The sequence below is a fragment of the Denticeps clupeoides genome, chromosome 7, assembly GCF_900700375.1.
Source record: "Denticeps clupeoides chromosome 7, fDenClu1.1, whole genome shotgun sequence".
Classification (NCBI taxonomy): domain Eukaryota; kingdom Metazoa; phylum Chordata; class Actinopteri; order Clupeiformes; family Denticipitidae; genus Denticeps; species Denticeps clupeoides.
The window spans coordinates 4,603,141-4,621,350 of NC_041713.1; the positions used below are offsets into that span (position 1 = coordinate 4,603,141).

General features: G+C 42.7%; 2 protein-coding genes and 1 long non-coding RNA gene across 7 annotated transcripts in view; 2 read left to right on the forward strand and 1 right to left on the reverse strand.

Annotated features, from left to right (window-relative positions):
* Nucleotides 1–2,948, forward strand: part of sntb1 (syntrophin, basic 1) — a 22,212-nt gene extending 19,264 nt beyond the window's left edge. Inside the window, exons 7-8 of the mRNA XM_028985682.1 lie at nucleotides 2,008–2,198; nucleotides 2,461–2,948. Coding sequence (XP_028841515.1) covers nucleotides 2,008–2,198; nucleotides 2,461–2,553 — 284 coding nt within the window. The 3' untranslated portion in view covers nucleotides 2,554–2,948. The remainder of the gene's footprint in view (nucleotides 1–2,007; nucleotides 2,199–2,460) is intronic.
* Nucleotides 1–18,069, reverse strand: part of mtbp (MDM2 binding protein) — an 18,682-nt gene extending 613 nt beyond the window's left edge. Inside the window, exons 1-22 of one of the 5 annotated variants that reach the window (XM_028985680.1) lie at nucleotides 17,924–18,063; nucleotides 17,008–17,091; nucleotides 15,859–15,932; nucleotides 15,557–15,717; nucleotides 15,407–15,465; nucleotides 14,870–15,014; nucleotides 14,660–14,774; nucleotides 13,616–13,729; nucleotides 11,694–11,788; nucleotides 10,910–10,976; nucleotides 10,701–10,818; nucleotides 9,768–9,926; nucleotides 9,293–9,406; nucleotides 8,980–9,135; nucleotides 8,791–8,881; nucleotides 8,383–8,544; nucleotides 7,283–7,378; nucleotides 6,442–6,702; nucleotides 5,366–5,603; nucleotides 5,159–5,272; nucleotides 4,209–4,274; nucleotides 2,847–4,077 (exon numbers count right to left, since the gene is read on the reverse strand). In XM_028985680.1, the coding sequence (XP_028841513.1) occupies nucleotides 4,039–4,077; nucleotides 4,209–4,274; nucleotides 5,159–5,272; nucleotides 5,366–5,603; nucleotides 6,442–6,702; nucleotides 7,283–7,378; nucleotides 8,383–8,544; nucleotides 8,791–8,881; nucleotides 8,980–9,135; nucleotides 9,293–9,406; nucleotides 9,768–9,926; nucleotides 10,701–10,818; nucleotides 10,910–10,976; nucleotides 11,694–11,788; nucleotides 13,616–13,729; nucleotides 14,660–14,774; nucleotides 14,870–15,014; nucleotides 15,407–15,465; nucleotides 15,557–15,717; nucleotides 15,859–15,932; nucleotides 17,008–17,091; nucleotides 17,924–17,990 (2,595 nt within the window). In that variant the 5' untranslated portion in view covers nucleotides 17,991–18,063 and the 3' untranslated portion in view covers nucleotides 2,847–4,038. Of the gene's footprint in view, nucleotides 1–2,846; nucleotides 4,275–5,158; nucleotides 5,273–5,365; nucleotides 5,604–6,441; nucleotides 6,703–7,282; nucleotides 7,379–8,382; nucleotides 8,545–8,790; nucleotides 8,882–8,979; nucleotides 9,136–9,292; nucleotides 9,407–9,767; nucleotides 9,927–10,700; nucleotides 10,819–10,909; nucleotides 10,977–11,693; nucleotides 11,789–13,615; nucleotides 13,730–14,659; nucleotides 14,775–14,869; nucleotides 15,015–15,406; nucleotides 15,466–15,556; nucleotides 15,718–15,858; nucleotides 15,933–17,007; nucleotides 17,092–17,923 lie in introns of those variants that run through there. The other 4 variants (XM_028985681.1, XM_028985679.1, XM_028985678.1 and 1 more) reach the window with 4 other exon arrangements.
* Nucleotides 11,585–15,524, forward strand: LOC114793632 (uncharacterized). The gene is made up of 3 exons (XR_003750268.1): nucleotides 11,585–11,773; nucleotides 13,100–13,207; nucleotides 13,583–15,524. It is a non-coding gene; the product is annotated as an uncharacterized LOC114793632 (long non-coding RNA).
* Nucleotides 18,070–18,210: the final 141 nt, after the last annotated feature.

Consider the following 18,210-nt stretch of genomic DNA (forward strand, 5'->3'; position numbering starts at 1 on the left):
GCAGCAACTGACCATTTATCTATTTTTTTTTTTTTTTCCCCTTTCACAAAATCAGTACTTCACAATGTTTTGGTCAAACACAAATTCGACCAATTCTATGTAATATTGCATTTTGCCAAGTGTTCTGCAAATTTTGACATAAGCATTGTTTCACCAGTTATATCAGCTTCTGAATAGACAACATTTTTACACAATTTTCATTTTATCCTGCAATTTTTTTGCTGCAATTTCACAGCAAAATTGCAACATGCTAAATTAAGCGTTTTAGGTAAAAACTATTTGTGAAATTCTGGAGTGGCTGATCAAGTAAAATTGTACTTCAGACAATTCAGAAATATCTATTTGATGCAACGTGTAAAATTCTGTAGTTAATTTCTGCAATCTGCACCCAGTAGTACACGGTCAACGGTCCTGCGAGAACAGCGTAGATCTGTACCGCGGTAAAACTGGGAGCTGCCGATGTATCCCTGGTGCACGTATAGCTACCCTAAACCGCGTACTCTGTGTTAAGGCAAAATAAAGAGGCTGAAAACCGGGGGCTGTAAATAAGACGCCACCATTAGGCAAAGACGTGCTTTTGGCCCGCAAACTGAATCTCCACCTTGTGTAAGGGAGACCCTCCCCTGTTCTCAGCACCTCGTTGTGGGCCTGAAAGGCCCCTCTTTGTTTTCGGGAGCCATGTGAGGGTCTGTCCTGGTGGAGGCCTACCACTCGGGTCAGGCGGGGAACGCAGATACAGTTACAATCCCACAGCAGGAGAGGAACTCCGCTTCCCTGATGTGTTTAAACAGCGTAGCGATAATTAAAAAAGGTTCCTCGATTAACTTCAGGGGAGGTTCTTACACCGACAGAGACCAGTCATTCCCCCACAGTCCCCAGGCTGTTCAGGAAGGTGGAGGGCGCGCACACACACAATGGAGACAGTAAAACGTTCTGTCAGCATGCAGATAATGTTTGATGGGAAGCGGTGGTCTCTGTAATTGAGATCACGGGAATAGAGAGTTCCTGAGAGAGCTTCCAGTTTGGGAAACGGCAAGAAATAAGGCGGCTTCCGTTTTTATTATGCCAACTTGCACATACGCCAGAATGTTATGGAGATCAGATGAATTGCAAAGTCCCTCTTAATCCAAAAAAAAAAAAAAGGCCCGGCTGAAATGTTGAAGAGCACAAGGCTGGAGGTCATTCTGTCATGCTGATTGAGTTAGAAGAGCAGACTGGATGCTTTAAAAGGAGGGTGATGCTTGAACTCATTGTTCTTCCTCTGTTAACCGTGGTTACCTGCAAGGTAACACGTGCGGCCGTCATTGTGTTGCATGAAAAGGGCTTCACAGGCGAGAACGCACCGAAATCCACCATCTATCGGATCATCAAAAACCTAAAGCGGAGATGTTCAAGAGGTTCAGATTTTGGGTCCATGGCCAGGACCATAATCCAATTTAGAACTTGTGGTCAGTCCTCAAGAGGTGGGTGGACAAACAAAACGCCACAAATTCTGACAAACTCCAAGCACTGATTATGAATGAACGGGTCGCCATCAGTCACGATTTGGCCCAGAAGGTTGATTGCAGAGGCCAACACTGCAAACATTGACTCTTTGCATAAACTTGATGTAATAAGTCAATAAAAGCCTTAAACTTAGAAAATGCTTGTAATTATACTTCCATACACCACAGAAACAATTGACTTAGTGAGAAACAGTATTTGTATCATTCTCAAAACGTTTGGCCACGAATATAAAATAGAATTTTTTTTAGCAGGTTAGCTATGGGTGCTAGTAGCCTAGTGGGTAACACACTCGCCTGTGAACCAGAAGACCCAGGTTCAAATACCACTTACTACCATTGTGTGTCTGAGCAAGACACTTAACCCTAGGTTGGTCCAGGGGGACTGTCCCTGTAACTACTGACTAAGTCGCTCTGGATAAGGGCGTCTGGTAAATGCTGTAAATGTATGTTGGGTCTCTCTGGGCATCAGCCTTTATAAAGGTGAACCTTCTCCACACTTCAGGCTGTCTGTACGAAGGCCAGGACTGTCGACTGGTCGTCCACTATGACCAGGGCTTCTCCGTGCTGGCCGACGCAGAGGACGGCATGCTTCTTAAACCCCTCCTCAGCTACCCCTTCGAACGCCTGCGAATGTCCTCCGATGACGGCGTGCGGATGCTCTTCCTGGACTTTGGTGGCCAAGAGGGTGAAATTGTGAGTCCTTCTGCAAGAGGCCACCGCTTTCATTGCCCGTTTAAACTTAAATCTTTCTACCCCTTATTCAGTTTTGTAAAAAAAAAAATAGCCAAGCAGGAGAAATATTACATTTGAAATAAGAAATTTTTACAGGAATATTCCAAAATTAAAAATTCTACTAAGAACAGGGTTTCTAAATAAATGAAGAATTAAAACAGACCGTATTGTAATTACATAGGTTTAGTTTGAAATAATGTTTTTCTTCACAATTTCCTCTAAGCAACTGGACCTTCATACCTGCCCGAAGCCGATTGTCTTCATCCTGCACTCATTCCTCTCGGCAAAGATCGCCAGACTTGGCCTGGTCGCCTAGACGGGGGCCCGGGCGCGCCCCTCGCTCCCGAAAGCTTGCGGGTGCGGCAAGAACAAAGGCGCATTTCAGAATGACTGAGCGAAGAGAGGAGAGACACAGGACCGCCAACATTGTTCTGAACCACAAGAGGTCCTGTGTGATTCAGGACCTCCATTTATGACTATGAGAAAACACAATGACAGAAGAAATGTAGTATTTTAATCCTTTGCTGTTTATATATTATATATATATATCAATTTGTAGGAAACACTAACCTCTTTGCTGGACATCCTATTTTTATAATTTGTGCCCCTTAGTTTGGCTCCCTTCAGAAACATGAGAAGCCCAGATGTGGGACAGCTGGACACGGCCGAGACGTTAATTTCACAGAGCTATAAAACAAATTTTATTTTTAATGCGATTTGTTCATGAAGCGCGATGGTCTACAGATCCGGAATGTATCAGCATGAAACTAGAAACACAAAAGGGGAAGTGATGAACGTCCAAGTGCTGTGGACAGTTTCCAAGTTAACCAGTAATTAGTGTGAGAAGCACCCAGAGGGCCGTGTCATTGTGATGTTACGCTTTTGTAGACGGGCACACGGGCCCCATGGGGTTTCGTCTTGTCTAAAAAAAGAAATTAAAAAAAAAAAAAAAAGTCCACTTTTCTACCCTGCTTGCAAACACAGCTTAGAAGTGCACTTAAGGAAATAATTGTATTTTTTTTTTTTTTTTTAACCCTCTGGTTCTAGATCAGTACGGAATGTCTTGTTCTGTCTGAACTGATAGCCATTGTTAGTTCCACTTGAACGCGACTTCTACAGTCCCGTCTGTGAAAGGCGGGGCCATAAAACTGGTCCCAGGGCCTCTCAACCAGCAGCTACCCCCGCTGTGCCCCATGGGGTCAGGGCAAAACAAAGAACCAGTGTGGGGCTGGAATGTGCCAAGCGGGCACTGCCAACCACTGTGTGCCCGGCTGATAAAGATAACTTGGTCTGCAGCGCAATCCTCCCTCATCCTTTTATTTGATTTACTTATACATTTGTACCTGCGTTATTGTATTGTAAATGTATAATTTAGGGGCAGTATGGCTGGTACATTAAAGGCAGAAAGAGTGGGAGTGAAATTGTGGGTAGAGCAACCACAGATGACAGATTTGTGCACTTCCTGTTTACACTGTGAATGTGCACACAATCACTTCTTTTTTCCTCTTTACTTATAATGTTTTAAAGCAGAACCCTTGGTTTATGAAATTTGACCAAAATGCCAGTAACCAGTCTGGTCACAATGCATTCCAGCCAAAAGCTTGAAATCCTGAATCCTGATTGGACATGAGCACAGCCACTTAAGTATTAAAAAAAATTACATTTTAATTCAGACACAACAAACATGTTCAAAACACGAATAAGGACACTGTTTGAGAACAGTAAATGTGTGATTGTATCGCTAGGCGTGTAATGATGTCACTTCCTGCCACTCAGTCATCGCCAGCTTCTTCTGAAGTCTTCAGTTCTTTGAACTTTTTTCCAGAACCCAGTCAATCACCTTCGAAGAACACACACACATTTCAGCTTTGTTGATCAGGTAACCACAGTGCCAAGGCCGTTTACAGGAATCGTTCTGCCGGATTTAGCGTCCCGCTGTGTGTGTGTGTGTGTGTGAAGGATGGAAGGTACCTGTTTGGCGTTGCTGCTAGCAGCTTTCTTCATTTCCTCATGCAGTCCTCGTGAGGTTTTCAGATCCTGTTAGACACACAGGGGGTGTGTCCAAAAAAAAAAAAAAAAGTTCAAAACCACAACTTCTGTACAAGCGAATCTGTATTCAAATTTATAGTCAGCTTTTCAGTTAAACATTATATTTATAACACATTAAAATATAATCTAAATGCAGATTTGGTGCAGTCCATCGGACATGAAAATATGACAACCAGAGTCACCATGAACTGAACAGGCCTGTACACAGACAGGCAGCAATGGGGAAAATTTTATATATAAATATATATATAAAATAGTGAATTAAATATACAAAAAAGGACTTTGGAAAAAGCAATAATCACTGCACAAATATGCCAAAATAATCAAATATTTTTTCCCAAATATTGCTGTAAACATGGTCACAACTCTTGCTCTAGAAATATCATTTAAAAAATGATTAATAATATTATTGCTCCTATTACCCCCCCCCCCACCCAAACACTGAATATTGGTCAAACTGCTGTTTTTCAGAACACACTTGCAGCCCTATCTCCACACACACACACGGTTCCTGAAGAGAACAGCCCATGCAAGTACACAGGGTTAAAAAAAAAAAAACAAAACACTAATTACACTGTAATAAAATCCTGTTCACACACACAGGATCCCGCGTATCTCACACACATACCCAAGGCGTACTGTTCAGATCCTGTTCTTAAACAAACACACAGCTGGTGAAAGGAACGTCCCACACCAGGACATGGTGGCGGCTCTCGTTTGTTTGTAGAAGAGCTGTGGCGCGATGGGAGTAAATCTTACCGAGCGGGCCGAATGGGAACAATGATGTAATACACTTCAGGAGCACAAAACCAGGATTACTGGCTTCTTTTATTCACGAAGCCACGACAGCGAATAAAAGGGGCGCAACAAACCTTTAAATAAAACTTGGATATTTCAAACAGCCTCTGACTGCAGGCGCTGAAGGCCTTGTGCTCCTCTGAGATGCCGTGCTGTTTCAGCATCTTGGCAACAACCTCTTTCAACATCTGCATCACGTAGAAAAAAAAGAAAAATCATTTTGCAGGGAGAGCAGTGATTTCCGCTGTGAGTGTTTGACTTGTTGGGATCCCGGGTCTTACCCGGGCGTGTTTCTGCGAGCGCGATTCACTCTGCCCGGGGCCTGGTTTTTGGCTGTGTGACAGGGACTCCTGGGTTGGGGTCGTGTGGGGTCTCTGGGCTCTCGAGGTGGACTGGGATTGGCCTGAATGTTGCCTGAGGTTCCTGGAAATCGAGTGGGGGCCACTGACCCCGACACTGCTGCTGCTACTGGTGCTGCCGTGAGAACCTGGACACTCACTGCTGTCTGATTTAGCCAACCTGCAGAACACACAGTTTATGGAATCTGCAACAATCAAGTTCAATTTTACAACGTATAAGAACTGACAATTCTTGAGCTGCAGAGAGATTAATAAACAATAATAATATCATAAAGCATTAAGTACATTACAAAATCACAGGTTCAAACTCTTATTACCACAGTGTCCCTGAGTAAGACACTTAACCCTGAGTGTCTCCAGGGAGACTGTCCCTGTAACTACTGAGTATAAGTAGCTCTGGATAAGTGTGTCTGACAAATGCCTTAAATATAAATGTAAGTAAGATATTAACCTAGTAAGCAGCTGTGAGGAGGTTCCTGTAAATCCCGAATCCCCCACTCCCAGGGAACTTCACACTCTGTGACTACAGTTATTATTGAAGACCCCAATTACTGATGGACTGGAAAGCAGCAGTGTGTACGAGTTGCTCTGAACATCATACAGCAGCATGTCTGATAGACAGATTAAAAAAAAAAAAAAAACAACAAAAAAAAAAAAAACCTTAAGATGAATGATAAATTAAGGATGTACAGATTTATTTTCAGGGGTAGTTGCTTGATTTAAAATAATTGATTTTAAGGAAACTGGACTGAGGAGCACATGTTTGCAGGTTTAGAAATGGGTATTGCTCAGGTCAGGGGGAGGAGCTTTTAAAATGCCTTATTAAAAGACCCAGTGCTGCAGACTGTGGACTCGAGACACTGCACATGTTCATTTGCATGGGACTTTCCATCCAGCTAACAAATGATGCATGTCACAGATTGTAAATTATTATTAATTGGGCGCAAGATCTGAAAGTTCCCACCATGCATCTGGAGGAGCTTCTGCCCGTGTCTCACCGTTTGTGGGGGTAGGAGGGGACTTCTGCATCGCGGGAGCGCCGTTTGAGGCGTGGAGCATCAGCCTGCGAGAGGCTCTCGCCGTCAGGAACGCTGCCCGGGTCGGACAGCACGGCGGGGGACGGGGCGGGGCTTAGCGCCATGGCCACGGGGCACAGCTCTCTGGAGCAGGTGGTCTGGGTCTCGTAACGGATGAGACGGGACTGGAGTCTGACCAGGGCGCGGTCTCGCTCCAGAGCATGCTGCTCATCCAGACAGAACCTACACAAGTGTAATTATTATTATAAAGAAAATTATTAATTCACATCCAAATTACTTATCCATGTGACTTAAAATTCTGTATGTGGATGAATTGCTTAACTATTATATTCAAAGCTGCAGATAATGCCTTGTTAATTAAATGTATTAATAACAAATACAAATCTAGTGAAAAAATATGAATAAAAAACATATATTATAAACACTAATTATTTAGAAAAATCATAGAAATAATTTTAACTTGTTTTTGACTAACTGAAACTGGTCGCAGTTTCCTCAGTACGTCCTCAGTAAGAACCTTAAAAGGGGTTTGAACGAGCAAAACAAACTGTGAGACAGTATGAGGCAAGAGGTGCATGTTGGGAATATTTTTCTGATGTTAACTGGCCAATAAAAATCTCTCGAAACCCCGTACTTCCAAATCAAATCACAACCTGTAGAAAAACATCCATATATCAGAAATGACTTTGGAGTTCTTGGAGACCTCGATCACTTCGGCATGGACGGGAAGAATCCGCTCTTACTGAATATAGGAACGTTCTCCTGCATGGACAATTAGGCCCTGCAGGCCTGTGCCACTCACTCGATGCCATGGTAGCGGGAGCTGGCAGCTTTCCTGAAAGGTAGCTGCCGCACCTTCCTCGGGGTGAGGTCTGGAGACAGCCGGAATGAGTTCTCCCTTAAAATAATCAGAATTTTAAAAAAATTAGTGGACAAAATTTTGAGCAAGAACAGACTTTTTTCACTTATTTACACTGTTGTAATAACTGTGCCTGAACTGAGAACTTACATTTTTCACATTAATTACTTTATTCATGAAAGTTTGACATAAATGCTAAGTACCTACATACAGTGCATCCAAAAGAATTCCCATTTTGTTACAGCCTTATTCCAAAATGGATTAAATTAATTTCTCAGAATTCTACACACAACACCCCATAATGACAACATGAAAAAAAGGTTTACTTAAGGTTCCTCCTGTTTACCCTGACCATCCTTGATTGTCCCGATTGTAACTCTGTGGACAGAGGAGAACCATCTCTGCAGCAATCCACCAATCAGGCCCGTATGGTAGTGGTATGTGGCAGCCTGCCTGGTGTTTGGCACCTGAAGGACTCGCAGACCATGAGAAATAAAGATTGATCACCTTGGTGTGAATACCAGGTGTCACTTTGGAGGAAACCAGGCAACGCTCATCACCAGGCCAATTCCAACCCTACAGTGAAGCATGGTGGTGGCAGCATCAGAATGGGGCAATGCTTCATCTTTCAGAAGAACAATGACCCTAAGCACACAGCCAAGATATCAAAGGAGTGGCTTCAGGACAACTCTGAATGTCCTTGAGTGGCCCAGCCAGAGTCCAGACTTGAATCAGAACATTTCTGGAGAGATCTTAAAAAGGATGTACACCGACGCCATCAAACCTGATGAAGCTTTAGTCTGTAACTGCTGCCAAAGGTGCATCAACAAAGTATTGAGCAAAGGCTGTGAATACTAATAATCATGTGATTTCTCAGTTTTGTCATTTTTAATACATTTTTCATGTTGTCATTATGGGGTGTTGTGTGTAAAAAAATTATTCAATAATAATAATTTTGCAAAAAGGCTGCAACCTAACAAGAAAAGTGATGCACTGTGAATGCATTCCATATGCACTGTATATGTGTGCATGTGTGTGTTTACCCTCTGAGCAGTTGCAGTGGCTGTAGCGAGGCACTGGGCAGACCCTCAGGAGTGAAGAGTTTGAGCAGCTCCTTAGCGTCCAGAAGGATTGAGGTCGAGCTTCTCTGAGCATCTTTAGGGCCCATAAGAGAGTCGGAGGAGCCGCCAGCCAGAATACTGGACCTCGGGAAGAGAGAATGAGACAGAAAAAATAAACAATCATGCAAAACCTCTTGGGTACATTTCAAAATCATCCATTATGTTGACACATACATGACTGTACTGCTTCCAGAAAGAATTTAAAGGAATCTGTAGGTCATGAGCTGACTTACTGAGTTGAGTCTTGAGTTGAGATGAGAACCTTTTAAAATTGATCCTATGCTGTAAATTAATATACCAGTTTGTCACGATCCATGTTGTCCAACGTACCTGGATTTCTGCTGGCTCTTCCTCAGCTTCTCAAGGTTGTGGAGGACGCCCCTCTCAGGCCAGGCAGAGCAATGAGCACACTGTGGACGGGCTAGCGATACACACAAACATACACTGTGTTAAACAACATCTCTACTGCAGGTCTGTGTTCCTTCTCAAGCTCCAGAGAAGGTGGACGCTGTACCCTACCCTGCTCACGGTTTTCCTTCTCAATCACTTTGCTGGGAGGCCCTCTGGGCAGACTGGCATTTAGCGTGTGCAGGTACTGGTCCCGCGCCAGGCTCAGCAGCGCCCGCAAGTGGTTGACTGGCATCTGAGCCGGCAGATGTGCCTCTGCTCTTCTCCCTTGACAGAGGAGTTCTCATTTCATCTTTTTGAAAAAACTCTAAATGTCAGTAAATCTGTTTTTAGTGACCCATTCAGTGATGAAACTTGTCAGCAGCCCACCCCACCCAGTCATACTATATGTGAGTGTGAGTGTGCGTCTGCGTCTGCGTCTTACTCAGGCATTCCTTGATGGCGAGAGTCTGCATTTCCGCCAGTCGCCTCTCCCTGCGCAGGAGCTGGTCGCCACGGAGACGGGGCAGACAACGCAACCAGGCATCAATGTCAAACACTGCAGAAGGGAGAACCACAGTTCAACTTCCAACCATGTTCATTTACACAAAGAAACACAAGATTAATTGGCTACAATATAGCCTCCCGAGTACAGATATATATATACACACACACACACACACACACACACACACTGGCCTGCAGCTTAATTACCCAACACTGCTCATTAAACTGCATTTAAAAGGATTCCAGTGGGATTCCCTTGTTCACAGCAAACGTCATCATCGAACGAAAAAAAGCTGAACATTGTGCAATTAGCACATTTCTGTATAATAACCATTGTGCTTAATTGTAGTAATCACATCACCACAGAGTAAAATGTTAGGTGTGTGGAAGAAAGAAAATTCATTCACACTTACCTGACGGCGACGGCGAAAGGCTGTTGGTCGTTGCGAGGGCGGCTGCACCATTGATCTGATTGGCTGAGTGAATCATTCTGGCACTGCAGGTGCCCTCGTCTGACCCCCGGACCAGGAGGAAGTAGTAGGCTGTCTCCCCCTTCACTTCAATGTCGGGGACTGTGCAAAAATCAAAGGTCAAAAATTAGCTCTTTTAACAAAACCGCATTTTACTGCAGTTTTAAATGTAAAAAACTACACAGCTCAGAGATTTTTATGAGACTGAATGTGGGTGAAATAATTGTTATTGTTCATGAATGCATGGCAACAGCATATATTGTAAGATGACATTCACTAGAGCAGACAGGGACAACTGCCTCGACTCTAATGGTAAGGTATACAGTCAGGGCAACCTGCCAATTATGGGTCCCCTTACTTACCCTAGTCGCATCTGTAATGGATTTGTGGATAAGTAATGTCTTACTAAAAACTATTAAATACTGAAAACCAGTCAGTAACATTTGTTTGAAGCAGCATTTGTTTCCTTGTGATAACATATAAAAAAGCTAAGTAATGTTTATTTTTTATCTAATGGTGTAGTGTACGTACATAAAAGTTGAAAATGCTGAGTCAACCTTTAAAGTGTATGTTTGTTTAAGTTCAGTCTACCAACTAAGTAATCTGAGCAGTAAGGTGCCATTTTTCTCCAGTTTACATTTGATGTAAGAAGCAGGGTGGTAGTAGCCTAGTGGATAACACACTCGCCTATGAACCTGAAGACCCAGGTTCAAATCCCGCTTACTACCATTGTGTCCCTGAGTAAGACGCTTAACCCTAAGTTGCTCCAGGGGGACTGTCCCTGTAACTACTGATTGTAAGTCGCTCTGGATAAGGGCGTCTGAGAAATGCCGTAAATGTAAATGTAAATGTAAGCAGGGGTGACTCAGTTCTCACCAGACAGGCTTTTGGGTCGCTTGGCCACAAACTCCTTCCATTTGTGAGAGGTCAGCTGAGCGGCTGGAGGCGGGGCCATGGTGCTGACCACACAGGAGAGGGAGAAAAGAGCCCCAACCTGCAACAAGATACATCACCACACTCAGGATAAAAAAATATATATATATATATATTTATGTATAAAAGATATATAAAAGGCCTTGAGTCACCTTCCCCCGTAGCGCCTTCAGCTGCTCCAGAAGCATTTGGGCTTTGACCGATTTGGAAGTTGGACAACTATAAAAATATTAGGTTAAGGTTAAAAAAATGTAAAAAAAGAAAGAAAAATATTTGTGTTTACTTTAAAACCTTTAATGCATTTATTGTTAATTTTACTACACTCCAGGGTGTCTCTAATAAAGTGGCTACCAGAAGTCCACGAACAGGGCATCTTCCACGCTGTTAACATCTGCATCTAAATATGCAAGATTTTCACCCTTATTAAACAGATGCAGGTTTGAACGCAAACAAGAGTGAGGTCCACTTTAAAAACAGACCAAAACACCGTGAGGGAACTGCAGGGATTCAAGTTGTACAGCTGCATCACATACACAGTAGCTACTCTGGAAATTTTTAAGAGATGTAATCTTGAGGGGTAATAAACAAATGAATAAATCATACCATATCTGGCCATCATTAGCTGGAGCAATAAACTACTCTGATTAAAAATGATACTTTAGATAAAAATAATATAATGAATAAAGAAGTGTCAGTTAGGTATTTTATGGATGTATCCATCAGTGTTTTGTGAGACATAATAAAAGGAAAATGTATCCATAATATACTACATTTAACAGGAGGTTTAATAGAGGCGAGTATTTGGAAAGGGGGCATTTCATAAATAATCTAATAACTCTACTGTAAGATGCGTAACTCAGTTTAATTCTGACTGCAGCTCAATATAAAAACGTGTTTCTACAGGGTGGCGGTGCGAGGGAAGCGGCTGAAACATACAGTTCAAATTCTGTATTGGAACAGAGGAAGGCCGGCAGGTCTGCAACTGTGACCAACTGGACCAGATCCAGGACAGGCTGGTAATAGTGAAAAACCTGCAGACAGAGAGAAATGCAATTAACCATTTTAGTTAATTGAAAAAAATATATTTAGTTGAAACCAATTAAAAAAAAAAAGAAAAAAAATTATTATTAATTAAAAAAAATTATTATTAATTATTAATAATTATTGACACACACCTTACAAACACTAAAAGCTTTTTTCTTTACTGCCTAACATTAAACCAGAGGAAACTATCCATTTTAGATCAATAAATATGTACATGTTTCTTGCATTTGTTAAAATGTCAAAATCAAGCGAAGGAGAATTTTACATACAGTCGTACAGTGTGTACATACACAAAGTTTATTGTGTCTTTAAACAAAAATGATTCTTCTGATATGTTGATTTATTCGATTTTAGTTAATTAGGGACACCTCAATTAAGAAAAGAACTGTGGCTAATCTAAAGCAGGAATCAGACCTTTACACACAATATCAAGAAAGTGTTCAACATGCTGTAGGTCGGGAAACATCATAATGTCTTATAATGAGCAACAATTTGTTGCAAAAAGTGGATTCATGAAGACTAGACGAAAAATGAAAAGAAAGACGTGAAGGTAAAAGGGAGACATTCATCTAGACTCTTCTCTGTCTTGGCCCCTCGGTGGTGGAATGAACTTCCCCTTGAGGTCAGAACAGCTCAGTCACTGAGTATTTTCAAACGGCAGCTCAAGACCTTCCTCTTTAGATAACATTTGGATTAACTTGTAACTTTCTTATTGTCTAACTTATGTACAGAAGAGTGAATAAAAAGGTTGTGTTCATAGTTGAGGGTCCTAATGAACTAGAACTGATCACTTCATCGATGGTAACTTGAAAGCATGTTGTAAGTTGCTCTGGATAAGGGCGTCTGCCAAATGCCGTAAATGTAAATGTAAATGTAAACGTCAGAAAACACTATTTACCTTGATATGAACTTAACCAAAGTTACACCCCCACTATGATATGCTGAGTTCATGTAATCAGATGTAATCCTAGACATGACAACACTTCTCACAACAGGTCTGACCAGAGCAGCGCAAGCAAATGCCAGCAGTCACAGTGAGATTAATATTAAGTGGAAAATTCACCGAGCGGAACATTCCAGAGCCTTTCTGGTCCTTTCATGAACACAGGGGCACGAATCCTGTCCCCTCTAAAGTGACAATAATAAAGATGTCCTATGTGATTGTGCGGGAAGAACAAGTCACTCTGAAAGGAAATGATTCAATTGCATCAATATGGAATCTGACATGATTTCAGAAAAATCTGAATATTGTGAATAGTGAAATATTCAAACATCTGAGCACAGATGTTTCCTTCTAGATAAAATGAACGGAGCAGATGATGTAAGGAAGATGAGTAATTTTTATGTTGCTGTGTAACCAGTTCCTCCAGTTCTACACCCGCCATCCGCCCAAACTTCAAGGTCAGGTGAGCTTTGTTGTCATTTCGACTCTGTACATATTACATACAGTACAAGAATGTCTCCCCAGGGCCTGGTGCTCTATGTAACATTTAAACAAGACTTTTACAGTCTGACAAAGAGCACAGACAAACAATAACATTTAAGACATACAAAACAGCAAAGAATACAGACAGACAGCGCTTAAAATCTGTGAAATGAATAATGAAGGCACCAAGCGATTAGTAATACTGCTGTAATAGAAATATGTTGAGAGAGACATAAGAGATAGTGTGCTTGTCAGTTCCAAGATGAAGGCAGTCATGATCCATCTGCTGCTATGTCCTAAAGCCACCAGTCCCCAGTCTGAAGGGTCGTGATGCAGACGCCTCACTCATTTACAGATAAGAGCCGGAGCTGGATAAGGGGGAGCTCACCTCTGAGGGAAGTCTTCGGGGAGAATCTCCATCAGCAGACAGGAGGCTGTTCCAGGAGCTCTTCATCTCGGTCGACTTCAGACAGAAACCACTAAACCTCACCTCTGAGACGAACTAGAAATGGGCAACGCAGACATGGCTAAAAACAGCAGGTCTCTATGTCCCTAGTGGTGGATGAAACATTGAATATTCTACCATTTTAATTTATAAATAGACACATACACCTGCAAGTTTTTCCTACCACAATCCCAATGTGAGCTCATCATAAATAGTGCAACTATAGAACCAACGACTTGACAAATCCAGTAGCATTAAAATCCTTCTGCACTGCATCTATACAATCACACTCTGAATTCTGTCCAATGTCATCCAGTTACACTCAGGCAACACTTACAGTCGCAACTTTACAAAGCATTTACCTATACTGTTTGGTCTTTCTAGATAAACTTGATAAAAAAACGTTTTACATATACATTCAAAGACAAACGTTATATAGTAAAAAGAGTAAAAATATGTTTCTGTGGTATGCTGATCTTGCACCTAAGCTTCCATTCTGAGTGTGGACTCTAAGTCAGTAGTTTTCACCTCTTACTTATTTTTTATTATTTAATTTTATAATAATTTTATGTTTGATCATCAGAGAAAGCAGATGAAGAAACCTTTTAACAAATCCTTATAATGGAGTTTGATTCCCTTAATTACCTGCTAATTGAGAGATTATCCTGAATGCCTATATCTGACACACTAATGTAATCCTGTAATGCATGAGCTCATTAACTGAAATAGTTACAAATGCACCAATAACCCGGTAAATATAAAAAAAGTGATTGGTAACTCGTTAACAGTCAGTTTACTTTTGAATAAGAAAAGAAGACAGTTCACTTATTAGGAGCTCTCTCGCCCTCTAGTGGCGTGTAAAAAACGTTTCATAACGTCTTACTCCACTCACAGTACTTTATGAAATTGAAAATATGACTTTCACACCTACAAATCAATATGTTTTTAGATTATTTACACAAATGAAAAACAGGAATAAGCCATTACCTTCTTCTCTCTGATTAATACACTTCCCCTCCATAATTCTCTCTCGTCAATACAGCGTTCAATATCACCGCCACCACATGTATCAGCTGTCAGGTACAAAGCTTCTTTCTGCCACCTGAAAATGAGGAATAAATTAAACTGCACACTGAAAAAAATGATGTTGCGTGTTACAATATAAGAGTAAGAATTTGACTCGTTTTGATTCCCTACCCCTCTGTGTGATCAGTCACTATAGTGATCTTAGCAGAGTGCCAGGCTTGCATGTGCCTCAAGGCACCAAGCACAGGAAGGAAGACCTTCATGTCGGGCGCCTCTTTGTCAAGGCAGATTAAAAGCACATCTAGAAGGGACTTCCCTGGGTGGACAACACAAAATAAAAAAGAAAGAATTTCCATGACTTTTCAGTGACTAAGGCAAATTTTCATGAACACATGTCCTCTGAAATTCCTGTGCAAAGGTGAAAAAAAAATTGTTAAAGTAAACTTATGGCGACCCTAAAATGCATAACTTAAAAGGACAGTGTTTCTTCCTCCAAGTTCCCCCGCAGACTGAGCGAGTACAGCCAGGAGGAGTGCAACGCCTTCCCCCTGCTCTGGACCATTGCAGTTGCTTGTTGATTGGATGTAAAAATGAGCACGAATGACTTTTCCAGGTTTTAAAATGAACATAGGAACCCTGCTGATGGGCTGAAAGATTAGCAAAAAAATTATCCAACAGGCCAAGTAAATAAAACCTTAGTAACAATACCTGGAGGAGGAAGCTTGTCAGCTAACTGGTGAAGCCCATCTGCTGCTTCCTCAAAAAGCCTGTAGTAACACGGTCAGAAACATGGTTAAGTGCCATCAGAAACACTGACAAGTACGGGGAAATGCAGGAAATGCTGTATTTGGGCTTTACTCTTTAGGGCCTGGAGGTTCAGCCGGACCTCCCTGTTCTTGCTGCTGCTGCCGCTGCTCCTCCAGCGCGTCTTCATACGCCTCCAGAAGGGTGGGAGCAACGTCCTCACCATCGTTAATCTGAGGGCCCGGCCACAGCTCCTCCCAGTCAGAGCTACTAAACTGGAAATGCACAATGAAGAGAGTTAATGCATTACAACATGAGAACCTTTAAAATTGACAAATTGATTAGAATGCTATTTATTACATAATAACGCCATGAGCAGAGTATCTAGACTAGATGAGTGTTCTTGCTGGAATTACCTGTGTTGAACCGCAATAGGCCTGAAGGGCAAAAAGCCATTTCTGGGGGGCTGGATTTCCACTGACAGAACAAGCTGAAGTCAAATGTGAAACACATTACTACTGAATATTATATAAACATATCATATGAAAGTGAAAGTCATTCTGAAACACAGCAGCACAGCACACAGTGAGCAGTGGGCAGCCATGACAGGTGCCCGGGGAGCAGTATGTGGGGACGGTGCTTTGCTCAGTGGCACCTTGGTGGATCGGGATTCGGACCGGCAAAACCGCTAGGACACCACTGCCCAAAAAATATAAAATATTGTTCTCCATCTGTAGACTTTTGGTTATAGGAGATGCACCAGGAAAGCCACCAGCATTGTGAAGGACTCTACACACCCCTCACATTCACTCTTCACCCTCCTACCATCCGGAAAAAGGTACCAAAGCATTCAGGCCCTCACTGCCAGCTTCATCCCACAGGGCATCAGGCACCTGAACACTTAGGGACTGACACGCACTCTTTTATATTGAGTAATATAAACTATTATCGCACCACATTTACAGCATTTATCAGACGCCCTTATCCAGAGCGACTTACAATCAGTAGTTACAGGGACAGTCCCCCCCTGGATACACTCAGGGTTAAGTGTCTTGCTCAGGGACACAATGGTAGTTAGTGGGGTTTGAATCTGGGTCATCTGGTTCATAGGCGAGTGTGTTACCCACTAGGCTACTACTACTATTTTACTTTGCACATTTATTTATTTATTATTCATTTCACCAGTTCAGCTCCGTCTGTCTCATTGTTGTCTACACGTCTTTTGTTAAATGTTATTCTTGCACCGACCGTGTCCCGTTTGCACTTTTTGTAGTCGGTTTGTCTGTGTTGCACACATACATAACATTGTTAAATGTTACATGTAGCACCAGGTTCCGGAGAAACGTTGGTTTATTTCACTATGTACCCTCTAACACGTATGTATCTGAAATGACAATAAAGCTCAACTTCAGATCACAGATTTGGGAGGGACCACGTCTCTAGACGCAGTCTAATCTAATATCGAACGGAATTATTTACATTTGTTGTTGTACACATTTTCATAGCCGGAGTTAGCTTCACTCACACAATTACTCATTACAGTAAGAGTTGATTTCGGAACCTACCTGGGAACTGAGAAGTCCTCTTCACACCGGACACCGCCGAAACGCTCTTCACTTGCTCATATATCCGCTTTACAGACAGAAGACCTTGCAGCGAAAGAGGGATGTTGGAAAAAAAATCGTACATGCACCACCACCACACACACACAGACAGACAGACAGACAGACACGCACACGCAGACAGACAGACACGCACACGCAGACGCAGACAGACAGGCACACACACGCAGACAGACACGCACACGCAGACAGACAGACAGACACGCACACGCAGACAGACAGACAGACAGACATGCACACGCAGACAGACAGACAGACAGACATGCACACGCAGACAGACAGACAGACAGACATGCACACGCAGACAGACAGACAGACAGACATGCACACGCAGACAGACAGACAGACAGGCACACGCAGACAGACAGACAGACAGGCACACGCAGACAGACAGACAGACAGACAGGCACACGCAGACAGACAGACAGACAGACATGCACACGCAGACAGACAGACAGACATGCACACGCAGACAGACAGACAGACAGGCACACGCAGACAGACAGACAGACAGGCACACGCAGACAGACAGACAGACAGGCACACGCAGACAGACAGACATGCACGCAGACAGACAGACAGACAGGCACACGCAGACAGACAGACATGCACGCACACAGACAGACATGCACGCACACAGACACGCAGACAGAAACAGACACGCACACAGACAGACACGCGCACAGACAGACACGCGCGCACACATACACACACACAGACATACACGCACGCACGAGCACACAGCGCGCGCTCTCTCTAACAGAGAGTACTGCAAATAATCGCATTTTAAAGATGAATGTTACTGGGTCGGATTTGAAACATCTTCAAGTCGAGCTACTGCCATCACACTTTTACTCACCGTCCGCACCTGTTTCGCCCTTCTCGGGCGCCAGGTTCACGACGAGCACGGCGGCGTATCTGTCCATGGAAAGATGGAAATATTTTCTACTTCAGCTCCTGTTGACATCGGGCTCGAAATTTCCGCGCTTTCCCGCTGGTTCCGCTTTAGTCCCGGAAGTGACGCAATGTTGCAACTTCAAAATGCCATCGATAGGAAACTGAGGATGTTCAAGATTTTATATACACACACACACCCACCCACCCACACACACACACACACACACACACAAAATAACGCAGATTTAG